Source organism: Misgurnus anguillicaudatus, chromosome 3, assembly GCF_027580225.2.
Source record: "Misgurnus anguillicaudatus chromosome 3, ASM2758022v2, whole genome shotgun sequence".
Taxonomy (NCBI): Eukaryota; Metazoa; Chordata; class Actinopteri; order Cypriniformes; family Cobitidae; genus Misgurnus; species Misgurnus anguillicaudatus.
Window position 1 is genome coordinate 3884781 of NC_073339.2, and position 17243 is coordinate 3902023.

At 38.1% G+C, this 17243-nt stretch overlaps 1 protein-coding gene and 3 long non-coding RNA genes across 4 annotated transcripts; 3 read left to right on the plus strand and 1 right to left on the minus strand.

Annotated features, from left to right (window-relative positions):
- Positions 1 to 144: 144 nt before the first annotated feature.
- On the minus strand, positions 145 to 10503 carry LOC141357166 (uncharacterized). The gene is made up of 2 exons (XR_012363652.1): positions 10384 to 10503; positions 145 to 1170 (listed from the first exon to the last, which is right to left on the minus strand). It is a non-coding gene; the product is annotated as an uncharacterized lncRNA (long non-coding RNA).
- LOC141357155 (uncharacterized) lies at positions 1029 to 1972 on the plus strand. The gene is made up of 3 exons (XR_012363641.1): positions 1029 to 1157; positions 1235 to 1341; positions 1791 to 1972. It is a non-coding gene; the product is annotated as an uncharacterized lncRNA (long non-coding RNA).
- On the plus strand, positions 3454 to 9795 carry LOC129444493 (uncharacterized). The gene is made up of 2 exons (XR_008644469.2): positions 3454 to 5829; positions 5983 to 9795. It is a non-coding gene; the product is annotated as an uncharacterized lncRNA (long non-coding RNA).
- Positions 10504 to 10683: 180 nt separating the features above from the next.
- Positions 10684 to 16911, plus strand: asf1bb (anti-silencing function 1Bb histone chaperone). The gene is made up of 4 exons (XM_055204137.2): positions 10684 to 11169; positions 11803 to 11918; positions 12993 to 13169; positions 15756 to 16911. The coding sequence occupies exons 1-4, from the start codon at positions 11061 to 11063 to the stop codon at positions 15945 to 15947; spliced, it is 594 nt and encodes a 197-aa protein (XP_055060112.2). The 5' UTR covers positions 10684 to 11060; the 3' UTR covers positions 15948 to 16911.
- The last annotated feature ends 332 nt before the right edge of the window (positions 16912 to 17243 follow it).

Genomic DNA, 17243 nt, shown 5'->3' on the forward strand with positions numbered 1-17243 from the left:
GTTTTCGATGCCATTACTCAATATGAGATTCACAAACCAAGTTTCTGCTGGTCATTTCAGTATCAGTGTAAAAAAAATAAGTTGACACTTGACTGACTGTATGCGAGATAGATGTGAGTTCTCTATACAGTAAAAGGTCACTAGTTTATCTGAGTTATGAAACCACATTCTGATAAAAGTTGACACTATAATACACAGCACTCAAAGATTATTCAAAGACAGCAGATCATCTCTGATTATACAGAGCAAACAATGGAAATAGAGGCCATTTATGAAAATATTCCAAAAAATGTTAACGTGAACACATCTGGACCTCAGACACAAAATCAGAACCGGACTGAAGCTCTAAACACAAGTAAGAACATGTCATTAAAATTTAAGCAATGGTTACAAATCTAATGATAATTTATTTGAAACTTAATTTCTGATAATATGGAAATATTATTTAATTGTAATTTTGTGTTGTTTTTCTCATCTCTAACAGGAAGAAGCAGATGGTTCGTGATAATTACAGTGTTACTCGGGCTCATCTGTGTTTTACTGCTGGTTGCCATCATAGTGCAGCTGCTGCAGCACATTAAAGTCTCAACAGAGAGAGACCTGATGAAGATGAGATACAGGAACATGGCTGAAGAATACAATGAAACTCTGAGCAGCCTGAAGATGAATTACAGTAAACTGACTGATGAAAGAAAAGAACTACAGAACAGATTTAACTCTACGGGACAGAAGAAACTGGAGTTAGAGACCAATTACAAACATCTGACTGGTGAAAAAGAAGAGCTAAAGAAAACCCTTAACTCTATGAGTCAGGAGAAACTGGAGTTAGAGACCAATTACAAAAATTTGACTAGTGAAAAAGAAGAGTTAAAGAAAACTCTGAACTCTATGAGTCAGAAAAAACTGGAGTTAGAGACCAAAGTCAAGAATTTGAACGATGCACTAATGAAGAAATCAGGTTTGTACAACTGGCGTGTTGGTTTCTTTTTTCAAAATATTTCATAAAGGATACGTGTATTTGAGATCTGTGTTTTTGTGTGTTGAAAGGGGTGTACATATATTTCATATCCAGTGAGGAGAAGAGTTGGTCTAAAAGCAGGCAGTTCTGCAAGGATCGTGGTCAAGATCTGGTCATTATCAACACTGAAGAAGAACAGGTAGAGTTTAAGTCTGTAAGAGTGAGGCAAAGAATGAGATGAATCATACATATTATCTGTTTTATATACATACACAGAGATACATATCTTCAATCACTAAAGAGGACATGTGGATTGGTTTGTCTGACATAGCAGATGAAGGAAATATGAAATGGGTGGATAATACAACACTGGATAATAAAAAGTAAGCAAACTATTTTTGTTTCAATTATACTTCTGCTATTCTGAATTAGTATACAACACTTTATTTAGGGTAATGCCTAAATAATGCCTTTAATTTAGTTAAAACTGTTCTTCTACGGCATTATCCAACAATTTAAAATGTTGGCACTACTTGAATAAGTAGAATGACAGAAATTTTTCCATGGAGAAAATGTTAATGTGTGCATGTTAAACCACGGTTTTCATATTGTGTGTAACATTTAAAACAGTTCATGTACAAGAATTTTCTTAGATACTGGCTGATTAATAAAGCATCTTCTGCTGTTTTCACACCCTTGACTGTGAAAGACTAACCAAACATCTCATAGTTCTTGATATTGTTTTTGACCAAGTGTATGTAAAATGTTCCTTTTCAGATCATTACTAGTATATACTGTTCAGCATCTGAATAATCTGATTACACGCTTTCAGGTTTTGGAGCCAAGGTGAACCGAATAGCTACGGTGGAAATGAGGACTGTGTTGAAATCCAGGGTGCAAAACCTGAAATCCTAAACAACTGGAATGATGTTCCATGCGCACACACAAGAAAATGGATTTGTGAGAATCTGTGAGAATCAATGTTTTGATAATCAAAAAATGCTTTTATTTACATTTAAACCATTATTATTGGATCAATGCTTATGCATTTACATCAGTATCTGATCGATGCTTTTTTAAACGATGTCAGCTAAATTACTTTATATATAATGTTTACTGCTATAATTCCTGTTGTATAATGTAATATTGGCAACACAAGTAAAAGTGCATTTTAAGATAAAATGTGTATAATGAAAATGTATAACAATGTGTAATATGTATATGTATAATGGTGTGCACCGTGCCGAAAGCCCTGAACCGAAACGGTCCAGTGCGAATACACGTACCGTTACACCCCTAGTCTCAGTGCAGGTGCTTGCCCTCCGGTGTCTGATGGTCAAACATAAAATATTGCCTTTGGATATATCTAACTGGCATTTTTTTGTCTCATCAATTTATTTCTATTAATTATTCATTATGAAGTCTGTTATTTATTATTATCCTTTTAACTGATGCTAAACTTAAGTTTCATAACTTAAATCACATATTTTTATATAATTTTAACTGTAGTAAATTACTGTGCTTTACTTTAACTGGATTTTTTATTGTGTCTATTTCATATTGTACAAAGTTTTGTAGTATTAAATAAATAAATAGTTGTGTTTTAAATCATACTTCATTTTGTGATAAATAGCTAATCGGCGTATGCACATGCTGCCTTAACCACATATTTCACATTTTCAAAACAAAAACAGGGTTTTTGCATTGTATATATTTCGTTAAACTACATTAAAATAATAAAAAGCCAGCCCAAGACTGCACATATTGGTTAGACTGAATGACGACCTCAAGTACTCTGCTGTTCCATTTGCAATATAACCAGTCTCGCATCATCTCGTCCTTGGGAGTTCGTTCTTCAGTGTCTGAACAGGTGCTTGTTCACTGAGCTATAAAGAAAGAGCTCAATTTGTGGAAGAACTAAAAGGATTAAGTGTTAATTTAGCAATTAAAGATTTATTCCAGAGTGCACAAGAAAAAACAAAGATTTACCCAATATTATCCAAGTATATGAGAGATACACGTTTTATAAACAGAATTTAAGGTTTTTAATTATTAATTTTTTTACTGGAAGATTTGCCTTTCCCACCTCTCCTATATGAGGAGGCTGCAGACCTCGAGCCAGTAGATCTACGCCCCTAGCAGTTTTGCGCCCCTGTTGCTCCTCATGCGTCCAGTAGGGAGAGAGGGAAATACTACCACAATACTATCTATTTAAACAACCGTTTATGAGCACTATTTATTAATATTACACATTTAAAGGAAAACTGCAGTCTGCACACTACGGAACCACAGACAGTAAAAAAATCCATATAGTCCAGGTCTGGTCATCTTGGTTTTTATTATTGGAGATAAAAAATAAGGATCATGGGTTTTAATAGTTTTGTATTATGATACAAGTGTATATTAGCATGTTTTCCTGTGGCATTTGAAATCGATTGGACCCGGAAGCGGCGCATGATGACGTCACACTTAACTATTTATTTATAAACTGTTTGTCAGAATTTAATTGTTGTTCCCCCACACCCCACATTTACCTATTTGATATATTTTCATAGAACCTTGTATATTTCTTTATTGTTATATTCGGATGATTAATGAAGCAATGATACGGTTCATTTATCTTGCATTTACTAAGTTGAGATTGAGTTGTGACATTTTCCCTTGACTATGCACAAAAGCTAGACATGGGCTGGTCAGTCCAGGTCATGAAGTACGACCAGACTTCCCTGTTCTAATCTCCCTTTCCCCGTTTACACAATACAACTGTCTAAGCATTATTATTTATGTATCCGTATCCAGACGTTCCTGTGAAGGGACCAATCATGTGATTGTTCTCCAGACATGTTTGCTCAATAACTGCCCACATGATTCTTCTAGACATTATCAAATGTTTATCAGGTGACCAGTGCTTCCTTTCTGTACACTATATAAGCTGAAGCCTGTCTAATAAACTTTGGTCTATGTTTGAACTGCATCTCGGTGTCAGTGTCTTTCATGGCCCCTGATATATATCAGAACTCTCTGCTGCTCACCTCAGACCTCGTCTCTTTACTACAGATTCAACGAAAACTTCATACCTCTAGACCTGCTTAGAATTAGATTCTAACAGTTGTGGGCTCGTCCGGCGACAGGGGGGTGAGCCTCCTCCCGACAGAACCGGAGACCGAAATTTGAACACCGCAGATCGGGGAGGACCTACAGAAAGGGGTAAGTGTCGTGATATTTCTAATAAATTTGAAATACAGCGCTTACCCCTGTAGAGTCCCAGTAGGACCCATATCTTGTGCTCGAGACAAGATCGGTCATTTTCACTCGGCCCACGTGGGGCAGGTGGCCCAAAAATCGCCACCGTTGGCTAATTGATTTACGAATTAATTGCTAGTAACGAAGTGATAGTCGCTCACGAGTAAAAGAAAGAAATAAATTGACAACGAGTGATTTCTTGTCAATTAAATTTCACGGGTGCGGTAATCGAGATTACCAGCACATGCAGCATTGACTGCGTACGGAGCGAGGTCAAGTATACAGTTAGAGCTCGCTGTATATTTGAGATCGCGGTGTTATTGTTATTCATTATTGTTGAGTAATCATCAACGAAACGTTGAATTGAATATAAAACGAGCATTGCCCACTATCAAAGAAATTTATTAAAACTATATGAATAACATTTATGACATTTTATGAAAACTGGATTTTTGCAAATTTCAAATAATTTGCCAAACTAATATATAACTTCTAAAGAACGAAACGATACGTAAATGTATTGAGGCTGAGTAGAGGAGCACAGAAAACCCGGGTGTTTGTCAATTGCTTATTTGTGCTTATTGCTGTTTGCTTGTTATTGCTGCTATTATTTGTTTACATTGTGTTGAAGATGGGTGATTCTGCCACGGCCAGGCAAAAGCCTGATGAATTTATGTATACAAAATGTATACAAAGGTTTTTATGTTGAACTGTACGTCACTTAGCGGTTAGTAATATAATAACTTTGCATTGAAAACCCCCAACGCAAGATGCGCTGCCATATTTTATGTCGAATAGTACCAGCCGAAGTTTATCGTCCCCACAAATTGCTGTAAAATACGTGAATGTTTTGCAATCTCACAAGAGGTATGCACACGTCACAGGGGCAGATTTGTGCTATTTTGTTGAAAATTGGAGAGCGATGTAAAAAAAAAAAAAAAAAAAAAAAACATAACTGATACGTGCCGCTGTCTGATTCGGGAAAACCATGTGACTGGAGGTGAGGGGACTGCAGCCTCTCGCAATCCACTCACACGGGAAGATCATGAATATCATGATATGCTTTTTTGATCAGCTGCGCGTTTTTCTAGATAAACGGTTTGGCATTTGCCAGTATTTATCATTTGCATTAAACGGAAAGATAAAGCCAAATGAAACTGCCTCTGAATTTTGCACAGGTTTTAAAGTATTATGAGTTTATTCTAGATTACCGATTGACAAAGTCTGAGTGCGCTGTTACAAATATGCTGTTGAACAATATGAATCGTAGGTACCGGTAAGTGAAATCTGTTGAATATGAATGTGAATAGACTGATTTGTGAGTCTGATGCATCTGGTGAACATGCTATGTTTTCAGTGCAAGTCTCATCGAACGGGAAAAAGCTTGCTTAAGCACCGGAAAGGAAACTGAGATTTGATATAATGTGTTATTATGTGGACAAAGGGGCCACATGAAATGTGACTGTCGTTCAAAAGGGGGTGCAATTTTATTCCAAGGGCGCCACCACGTAGACAGTCAATGCAACAGCCAAAGCAAGTGCATCAGAAACTATCTGACAGTAATTACCAGACAAACTGGCATAACAAAACACAATGAAATGTTCTGACCCATTACACCACCTCTGGAGGTAAGAGCTCCAGGTGTCAAACCATTTTTTCTTCACAAATTTCAAATCATACCAGATGTTTGTCTTAATTTGCTCGGGCGAGACATTATGCATAAGTTAAAAATGGAATTTCATGATTCTCATGTTGTTTTCTCTTTTATGTCATGTTTACAGACATACAGTGATCCTCTGCCTATGGGGGGAGGAAGTGAGAAGGCCGACCAAGACCCAGTAGCCGCCCGCATACCACATGATGTAGACACCTTGATTAACCCATGCCTATGAACTCAGTCAAACAATGATACAGGTTTCATTGATATGAAACCATACAAAGTTAAACTTAAACCTGTGTACATCAAACAATATCCTTTGTCAAAAGAAAAGGAAGATGGCATTAAACCTATTATTCACCATTTTGTTTAACAGGGTGTCCTCATACCTACTCGCCATAAAACACACCGATTAACCCGGTGGTGAATGCTGATGGAAAGACATAATGTCTTACACAAGATTTAAGAGCACTCAATAAACTGATAATTCCTCTGTCTCTGATTGTTCCAGATGTGCCGACTGTTATAAATTTTATATCATGCACACATAAGTATTTCTGTCATTGATTTGTGTGCTGCTTTTGTTTCTCTGTTCCAGTGCATCCAGACACACAGCCACTGCTAGCCTTATAGGATAGGGGGCGCAAGAACTAAGAAGGGTATGTTGACTCACCATCCGTCCTCTCCGCTGCAGTGGAAAAAAGACATTGAAAAAAAAAAAGATCAACTTCCTATTTTCGGGTTTGCTGTCTGCTGTATGCCGATGACATCATGGTCTCTGCCCTGACTGAAAAGAACTGTGAGAAAGCCTCCATTATCGTCTGCAATATTTTGGTGGACGCTGGTTTCAAAGCATCAAAAGAAAAGCTCCAGTGGGTCAAGCAAAAGTTCTCGTACCTTGGTCACGTCTTAATGCCAGGTCTTTGAAAAAACCTCCACAGATCAGGTTGAACTGATCCGGAAGATGAAATTCCCACAAACTGTGTAACAGCTCCAAAGTTTTCTGGGGTTAATAAACTGTTGTCGCTCATGGAAACCTGAGTGTGCTGCCCATGACGGACATTTGCGGAGCACGATTGATCACAAGGCATCGCCTGCATCACTGATATGCTGGACTGATGAAGCAGAGACTCATTTCATGGCACTGAAACACGCCATTACTACGGCCCCAACTCTGGGCCATCCGAACTATGCAAGGACTTTTCACCTGCATGCGTGAGAGGCGAAGGGTGTGGCTCTGGGTATCCTTTGGCAACAACAAGGTTGCACTTATAGGCCAGTGGCATATCTGTCTAGAAAACTAGATAATGTAGTAACAGGTATGCCTAAAATGTCTTTATGCAGTGGCTGCTGATGTTCTGTTTGTACAGGTGGCTGAGAGAACGGTGCTGTCACAGTCAATGACTCTACACATCACATCAAGTTGGTGCATTTTTACACAACACAGGACGGCACAGAGGCGATATGGGTATGAGACTACGCTGTTGGCAACCAAAAATGTAACGATCCAGCCCACTTCTACCATTAATTCCACAGTTTTGGGACTGGTAGACATGACTGAGCACGATCTAAAACATGATTGCATTGTTGGATTGACTACTTCCTGTTCCTCTAGGGCCGATTTAATGGAATCGCCCCTAGATGGGGGGGTCAGATCTATGTGGATGGCTCATATACAAAGCCATCGGACGGTGTCTACCTGTGTGGTTATGCTGTGGTGTCAGATACTGGTGAGGTTATTGAACCCTTTGCTCTAAATTACAACTCAGCATAAGCTGCAGAATTGGTAACTCTAATACGAGTTTGTGAGCTAATGAAAGAAAGAAAAAAGCCACAATCTACGCGACTCTAAATATCTGTACCACAAATTTTAAAAACATGGGAAGCCCGAGATTTCAAGACAACAGATGGTAAGCTTATAGCTCATTCATATTTGGTAGGACGGTTGACAAAAGCAGTACAGCTACCGTCTGAAATGGCAATAGTGAAAGTAAAAGATCATGGATCAGGAAATGATGACTAGGCTGTGGGAAACAAGAAGAGCAGATGAGGCTGCCAAGGAAGCAGCTCAAGCTCACATTAAATGACTATTTGAGTATGATGTCAAAACAGACCTTGCTATGGCTGTGCAAGTGATTAACATGATCAGATTGACTTCATTCGCATACTGCCGATTGGAAATTATGAAATATCTTTTTTATCACAAAGAGGATGCGCAAACTGTAGTTAAAATTTTGACAATTGAAAATTATTCCTCGTTTTAGCATACCGAAAACAATTGAATCCGACGACGAGACACCTTTTGTGTCTAAAGTAACTAGCTCTTTGCTAAAGCGCTGTCTATTGATTGGCATTTTAATATTAAACGTGAAAATTAAACATAGGATAACCAAAGCTGCGTTAGAAACGGAAAGAAATGGGTAGATTTGCTACCTGCTTTATTATACGAAATAAGAATGACTCCATCTTCAACCAAACAATTGTCTTCATTTGAAATACTAATGGGTAGGCCATTCCCCACCCTGTGGGTCAAAGGCCGCGCAGGCATTTCTTCCCCAGGTGACTGGAGGTGATACAAGAAGACTATGTGGTGTCCATAATTGAGAAATTGAACTCTATCTGTGCTAATTTTCTTTGTCTCTCCCCTCAGAAAAACCAACTTACATTTTTGCTCCAGGACAGGTTGTTCTAAATAGGAGCCTGAAGCCCACGAGGGTATGAGAGCCAAAATACCTCGGCCCAGACAAGGTGATGGCTGTGACAAAGATGGGAGTTCTGATTGACAACCAGCTACAGTGGATTCACGCCTCAGGGTTGAAGCACCACTCTGCCACGGATCAGGACACCAGAGACGAACCCAAACAACGACTACTAGTAATGGAAAACAACGGAGAACAACGAGTGAGATATCTTGATGGAAGCTCCACTGCCGAGAGGATTCGAACCATGTATTGTGACCAAAGCTTTCATCATCTTCAGCGAGCACATTGTGGAAGCAGAGCAAAGAATATTGGAAGACAACGAACACATCACACAACTGGCCCTGCAAAAGCGATCATAGATCATATGCTGTGGTATATGTTTATTTTGAATGATAGTGATCTGAAAGTCTATAGAAAAAAATAATAATAATAAAGGTATTGGTTTCTTGAAAATAAGGGTTATTTAGGAAATTGCTATTTAATAAACTAATTGTAACTATTTGATTTCTGCAATTAGGAAAAGTATTTTCTTAAAGTATATGAAACCAGTGCTTTCCAGATGTGGACCCATAACCCTGTTATATGTCATAAATAATGTATCTGGAGTAAATGGATTAGTGATAACTCGATGTATAGAAGGTGGACCCAAACGACCTGTGATGCAAAATTTTATTTTCAAACACAAGGGAATTTTTCTTTTGATATGGGTGTGTGGGATCAGATGTGATCCACTGACGTGTCTCAAAGGGGCCATTGTCAGAATTTAAATGTTGTTCCCTCACACCCCACATTTACCTTTTTGATATATTTTCATAGAACCTTGTTTATTTCTTTATTGTTATTTTCGGATGATTAATGAAGCAATGATACGGTTCATTTATCTTGCATTTACTAAGTTGAGATTGAGTTGTGACATTTTCCCTTGACTATGCACAAAAGCTAGACATGGGCTGGTCAGTCCAGGTCATGAAGTACGACCAGACTTCCCTGTTCTAATCTCCCTTTCCCCGTTTACACAATACAACTGTCTAAGCATTATTATTTATGTATCCGTATCCAGACGTTCCTGTGAAGGGACCAATCATGTGATTGTTCTCCAGACATGTTTGCTCAATAACTGCCCACATGATTCTTCTAGACATTATCAAATGTTTATCAGGTGACCAGTGCTTCCTTTCTGTACACTATATAAGCTGAAGCCTGTCTAATAAACTTTGGTCTATGTTTGAACTGCATCTCGGTGTCAGTGTCTTTCATGGCCCCTGATATATATCAGAACTCTCTGCTGCTCACCTCAGACCTCGTCTCTTTACTACAGATTCAACGAAAACTTCATACCTCTAGACCTGCTTAGAATTAGATTCTAACACTGTTTTTATTTACAAGAGACTGACTGATATATGATGTTGTGAATTTATATTAAGTTACATTTAGATACTAACCATATTTAGGCCATTAGACATAAAGTACTGTGTAATCATATGGATCCTAAATGCTGTACAATTCACAATAGGTCGTCCTACAGCTACAAAACATGTCCTACATAGGATTTTATGAAGACAAACACAATGTAACTTTTCTAACATTCCAAGGGTCATTTAAAAGAAAGAGACAATATATTGTGGTTCACAAAATGACTCCTGTATGGTTAGCCACTCTTCTTTGAATGTTTTTTATCCTGCTATCAAAGTGCTCTCGCTCACTAATAAAAAAATAAATGGTTACTTATAATTAATGGCAGTATATCGCATCAATCGTTTATAAATAATGAATGTATCATAAAACAATCAACAACAATAACTTTAGCAGATTATTTAACATACCTCAATTCGTATCGCTTCAAGAAGGTCTGCTGCTGTCATACGGTCTGCTGTTTTGATATGACTAGGCTCATATACTAATATACAGCCTCCCCCTACTGGACGCACGAGGAACAACAGGGGCGTAAAACTGTCAGGGGCGTAAAACTGCCAGGGCGTAGATCTACCGGCTCCAGGTCTGCAGCCTCCCCCTACTCCACCTCCTTGGTATTCACACTCCATCCCAGTAGATGGCGGAAATGCACCAAAACCTGGTTTGCCAACCGCCATTAAACACAACAGAAGCAGAAGAACAAGAGGCACTTCAGCCCTATTCACAGCAGTTGTTGCTGCCGACAGTCTTTGCTGTTTTCAAAGAGGTTTATGTTAAGGATTTTGCAGGGAAGACGGATTTTACTTTCACTCTTTAATTTGCGCAACTGTTCATCTATCACCTGCTATGAAATGACAAGACGCGTCGAACTGCAATAACTAAAATGGATATGCGGCCACAATCTGATCTGTGTAAACGTCTGAACTAACCTCCTGAAAACAAACACTGCTAAAATAGAGAATCATTACCGGAATTTGACTCTTTCATTTGGATCTAGTTCAGATTTACGAGTTTTACGCAGGATTTTGGAGCTTCTCTAATATAAACACACGAGGCCGATTCTGTTGATCCAACCCTGTGACGAATCATGGCCAAAGTACAGGTGCTAAATGTGGCTGTTTTGGATAATCCGAGTCGTTTTGGAAACCCGTTTCAGTTCGAGATCACATTTGAGTGTATGGAGGACCTACCTGAAGGTGAGAGGAATCCTAAATTAAAGCCAGTTTACACATAAACTGCGATTTCTTGGTCAAGCGAACAGCTTTAGTGATGGTTTACGTACGCCGTCTTTATAAAAAATAGTACTATACAAACAATAATGATGAAAGCGCGGGTTTTGTCACTATTGTTAAAACTGAGGCGTTTAACATTTTGGCGCCGGCGGGGAGATCGGTGACACAGCGGGGATGCGCCTCTTCTCCTGATTGGCAAATAAGTAGATATGGGCGGGATCATGGTTTCTATGGCTTTCCTGATTGGTCGGATTTTGGTGACATCGTACAGTGAGGAAATGTTGTGAATTATTTTGTAGAAACAGTGTATGAGCGAAAATGTTCACGTGGGAGCATGTACAAATGCATGTAAAGCACATTTTGTATTTGTATATTATAATTTTATTCAGCAGTAATGTTTTTTGTTTCATGTATGAGCAAAAAGCTGTTTAATGACACCTCGTTTTGTTGAGTTTTGATTAATCACTGTTAATGTTAAGATGCATATAAGGACAAAAATAAAAATAATTTAAGTTTACTTGAGTTATGATATGCACTCTAACATGAGACGTCTTTTATAATTTTCTGCTTATAACTCTGTTTCTGTCCCGTTCTCAGATCTTGAGTGGAAGATCATCTATGTGGGCTCTGCAGAAAGTGAGGAGTATGACCAGACTTTGGACTCAGTTCTGGTCGGCCCGGTTCCTGCAGGCAGACACATGTTTGTATTTCAGGTGTGCTTGCGGTTCTGATCCGGAAGATCTTTTTCTAGATTTAATGCAGTAGGGTTCCCCAGATCTTACCCCGGAGGGCCGGAGCACTACATAGTTTGGGTCCAACCCTGATCAAACTTACCCAGCTGTGATTTTCTAGTGATCATGAAAACCCCCTGTGTCCCAAACCACCTACTTCCATACTATATAGTAGGGGAAGTAGTGCTTTTTACATACTATATAGTATAGAAGTAGGCGGTTTGGGACACAGGGCTTGATTTGCTTGCTCAGGTGTGTTTGATCAGGGTTGGAGCTAAACTCTGGCTGCGTCCGAAAACTCAAGGCAGTGACTCGTTGCCTCGCTGCCTCATGAGGAAATGACTTCGGACCATGAAGGCAGCTCAGAGAAAGGCTTTCAGACACACTTCAAAGGCAGCGTGTTTGAAATATAAACAGAGAGCGCCTTTGTGATAACTAATCACATATTTGAAAACTAAAATACTAATTTTGCGCTAGAAATGCAATTAAAAGGTCTAAAAAGTGAAAATCTACATTTATTTACACTAAATTTGTGCTCCATTCGCGTCCTTGGCCGCCATTTTATTTTTTCGAACTCGACCAGGCTCGACCAATCACATTCTTAATGTACGCCCATGCATATGTATCTCAGGAGACAGGAAGTAAACCTAACATTGAATTCGGACATGCCTTGATGCCTTCCTGCCTTGGGAAGCTGACTCAGAAGGCAGCAATTTAGAGTTTTCGGACACAGCCTCTGTAATGCTCTGGCCCTCCAGGGTAAGATTTTGGGAACTTAAATTAATGACACAATGCTGCCATCTAGAGATAAATTGAGAAAGTACATTTACAACTAAGTATGTTCTTGTGCAATAAAGTTCACAAATATGGACACACCAGGATAGGCTGCTAGGAATACGTATATACTTATTATCTGGCCTTTTATATTTCAAAACTAAGTGCAAATACAAAACATTACGAATTAACATCAAAGCAAGTTGTATAAAAATGTCAATTAATTTGTTTATAAAATCGAATGGGTCATTTATAGAAACTAAATGCCTGCTCTTTACACAGGCTGATGCTCCAAATACAGGACTGATCCCAGAGAGCGACGCAGTGGGTGTGACCGTTGTGCTAATCACATGCACCTACCGTGGACAAGAATTCATTCGGATTGGCTACTATGTAAACAATGAGTATACAGACCCTGAGCTACGGGAAAACCCACCAGTAAAACCGAACTATACACAGGTGAGACTAATAAACATGATCTGTTATAGTAAATGCAGTAAGTCTTCCATATTTACCACTGTTTAGACTAAACAATATATTTGTATCAATGTAAGAACACATAGTCATAAACAGCAATGATTAAGTGCATATATACGACCATGAAATATTAAAAAAGCTACACAGTGACATCAGTAAATATTTTTAAGTGATACAATTGACCTATGGCTAAGCCACGCCCCCTCCACTTTGTCCATTGGACAAGCAATCAGTACTTGGTGACAGGCAAAGTAGGAGATATTTCACAGGGGGCAATTAATGATTTTTGGAGAAAGAAAGATATATATCATCTCAAAGTCACCAAAAGGGCCTTAACTATACATTGGAGGGTTATATTAATAATTTTGTTGTTGAAAAGGTTGATGAAAAGCTTCAGCTCCAGGCAAAAATTTACAGGTCACATTGTAATCGCGATAAACCGCATCTCGTTGCCATCATGATCAAATTAAATATGTACAGGTCTAAGTTGCATACAGGAAAAGCCTTTTTATCATGTTTGCCAAGAGAACCTCTCCGTTAGTTTGGTGCTACATTATTTACATGAATCATTCAGCACAACATTGCTATTTCGAATTACTTACATACTATATAGTAGGCAAAGAGTACGTGAAGTATTCTTTTCGCCTACTATATAGTATGGAAGTATGCGGTTTGGGACGCAGCGAAGTACTCAAAACAAGCAACAGAAAAAAGAAAAATATGTCTAACCATAGCACTGCGCTCATCCGCCACATAGAATCAGTAACAAGAGTCTGCTATCGACAGAATCACAAAATCCAGCGTGATCTCCTTTCTCCACCCGCAGTTTCTGACATTTTTTTTCAACGGAGAGTCAAGACATCTGACCCCCCTAAGGTAAACTGGTCAGGGTGGATGTGCGAAGTTGAAATAATGATTTAGCTTAATCCTATAAAGATGACAGTCTCGTGGGGTCTGTTTCATAACGTGCACTTGACCGCAAGATGCGCTAAAATTACTTCTGATTTGTAAATTAGCATAATTTATAATTGAGCGCTTACGAAAAAGTACTATTATTTTACCATAGGGGAGAGCATCCAAATAAAAACGGAAAGTTCACTCTCAATGAAGTGAAATCCACCTGACATCCGAGTGAAGCGGATTAAATGCGCTCTGCAATAACGCGCTCTTCATAATTGTCAATACAATAAAACGTCATATACAAACCACATCAAATAAAGTTTTATACGTGGAGAATATCTCATGTCTCGAGCACTCACGTGATAGGTGCCTACGCCGTACTGTACTGTAAACAAAGCTACCATAAATTAAAGACAGACATACAGTAAACAGCAGTACTATCACAGTTAAATTTAAAGCAGTGTTAACTCTAAAATACTGTCTTAAAGGGACAGTTAACTTAAAAAATTTAATTCAGTCATAGTTTACATAACAGAACAGACTGTCCAAACCTTTATGAGTTTCTTTATTTTGTGGAACACAAGTTATTTTGAATAGTGTTGGTAACCAAACAGTGTCTGGTCCACAATGCTCTCCATTGTATTTTTTCCTAGTCAGGGAAAACAACCATTTTTGTCAAAATAATTTCTTCTGTGTTTCACCCAAGAAAGAAATCATTATGGTTAGGCATAATATGAGGGTAAGTAAATGATAACAGAATGTCATTTTTGGGTGAACTATCACCCACTATTTAACAGGAATATCACCAATTAACACTGTTTGTTCAGACATGCTAAACATTGGAGAATACAGAATTTAACATTAATAATGTTATTAATCACCAAGTATGGCAAATTTTGTTACACATGATTTTATTCACATTTATAATTATTTTTAAAGCAGATTATGGCAGGATCGTAAAAAAGTGAGTGCAGTATGTTACCTTGAAAGTTTCTGAGAGATGTGTGTGCTTGTTTTAAATTATATGTTAAAAACCTGTGTTCTGTCCTTTCGGCTGATGCTACTGCACTCAAAAAATTTTTTCCAAGGTTGGCAGGTCTGCAGAGGCAATCACGATCGGCTAAAATGCTAATGACATTAATTTTTATGCAAACAAACACATGTAAACACTATGGCAATATATCCAGGTCATGTTTTTTAATCGTGTGATAAGTTGATTAAGTAATCATCGGGACAGGCCTAGATACAGTTGACCTTAGTTTTATTTAATGTTAATTGCAGGTAAATTGTAATAGGGTAACAGAGTTATTAAAAGCAAAATCTAAATAGAAACGGTATTAACACTGCACATTGTTATATTTCAGTGATAGATCTCTATAGTTGTTTAAATGCAGTAATGCAGGCCAGATCAAAGATGCAGGTGGCTGCTGTATTGTCTGGTGTCTGTGTTTGTAATTCATTCATTCTGGGTCACTGCCAGCTTACATGTTTTTACAGAATACAACATTTCCATTAATTTTGTTACAAACTGAGAGGTTATTAAACGGCTTGATGAATAGGATATATAAACGCTGTTCACGTTTAATACATTAGTTTTTCTTAATGTTGCATAAGTACAAAACTTTTTCTTACATGTACATTTTTTTATTTCTTTGTGTTAATTCGCAGCTGCAGAGGAACATCTTGGCGTCTAACCCTCGTGTGACCCGATTCCACATTAATTGGGAAGCAACGATGGACAAGATGGAAGATTCAGAAAATGTAGATCCCGCCCCCAACAGCATGCTACCACCCACCACCATGCCTGGAAAAGCCCCGCCTCTAGGACTCATGCCTGACAACTCTATGGACTGCTTATAGAACTCAAACTCTTTTTGGTTATGCATATTAAGTGATATTTTTTTATTTATACCTCGAAATGCTCTTACAGTTGCCCTAAAAAGGTATTTGGCAATACAGCTGTTGGGACGAGTGTAACTGGACACAGTACTTACCTCAGTATTTTGGCACTTACTGCCTTGATATCACATCTAAACCTTGTGAAAGTAGTTGTGGGACTTCACAAGCATCCTCTTGCCTTCCCTGTTCTGGACACAAGAGGGCCCCACCTTAAGAAGTGGCTGACATGGATGGCTTTCTTCAAAACTGTCCTGTGTGAGACCAGAATCTTAGAAAACATGTTCAGTTTTTGACTTAAACTATATTTTGCGTAAAGAAAATGAAGCCTGTTTTTAGGGCTGTTCAAGATGAGATTTTTTGCATTTTAAGGACTTGTTCTTCAACTATAATCATAAATGTAATGAAAATTAAATGATTGTTAAAGTACAAATGATTGTATTATGGTAAATGTTTATTGTAATACAGTAGTAAATGTCTGAGAATTGCCATTAAAAAAAAACTCAAGTTCAGCGGTAAGCAGAAAATTTACTCAATTGTCATTAAAATCTTGGTGTTAAAATTCTTAGATTCCTAATAATAATAATAGGCTATATTTTCTTAGGGTGACATTTTATTTTCCTTTTATAGTGGCCTGTGTTTAAATTTGACGTGTTTTCGTGAAATGACCCCATAATGGTTTAGACTTAAAGTTTTTGGGATATATTTACTAGGAGATGACATCTGGGACTCATCACAATTTAATCTGTACTTCTAAATAGGATACAGGGATTATTGTGATCACATAGTAAAAGATTGTTATTTTTGTTTGAGTGTTTTTTTAACCTGTATGTTCGGTTTTTACGCTGGTTCACAGCTACTTTGATGTGATGTTTGTTTAAGTCTTTTTTTAAAGATTTAATAAATGTTAACTTTTCTCTTTGTAAAACTCGCTTTGGTTTCATCTCCATCCTCCAGCTCTTTTAAACACACACACCCTGTGTGTGTCTTTTATGATGTTGCTAAGCAACAGGTATTAGAGATGGCACTTTTGGTTGCTCCACCTTTGATCCCCACATCACATCAGACAACTACTTGTCCTTTTATCCCACCGTCACCCCTCTGCTCTCATGCCATAGTTTCATTTTCCACCCCTCTTTTTATGTCCTCTGATGGAGATATGCCCACAGTGACGGTCCCACCCTGAGTGCTCACCAAGGAGCGTCAAAATGTGGATGACTTGTGTTCGGGTCATCAACCTGAACACTAAACTCCAACACA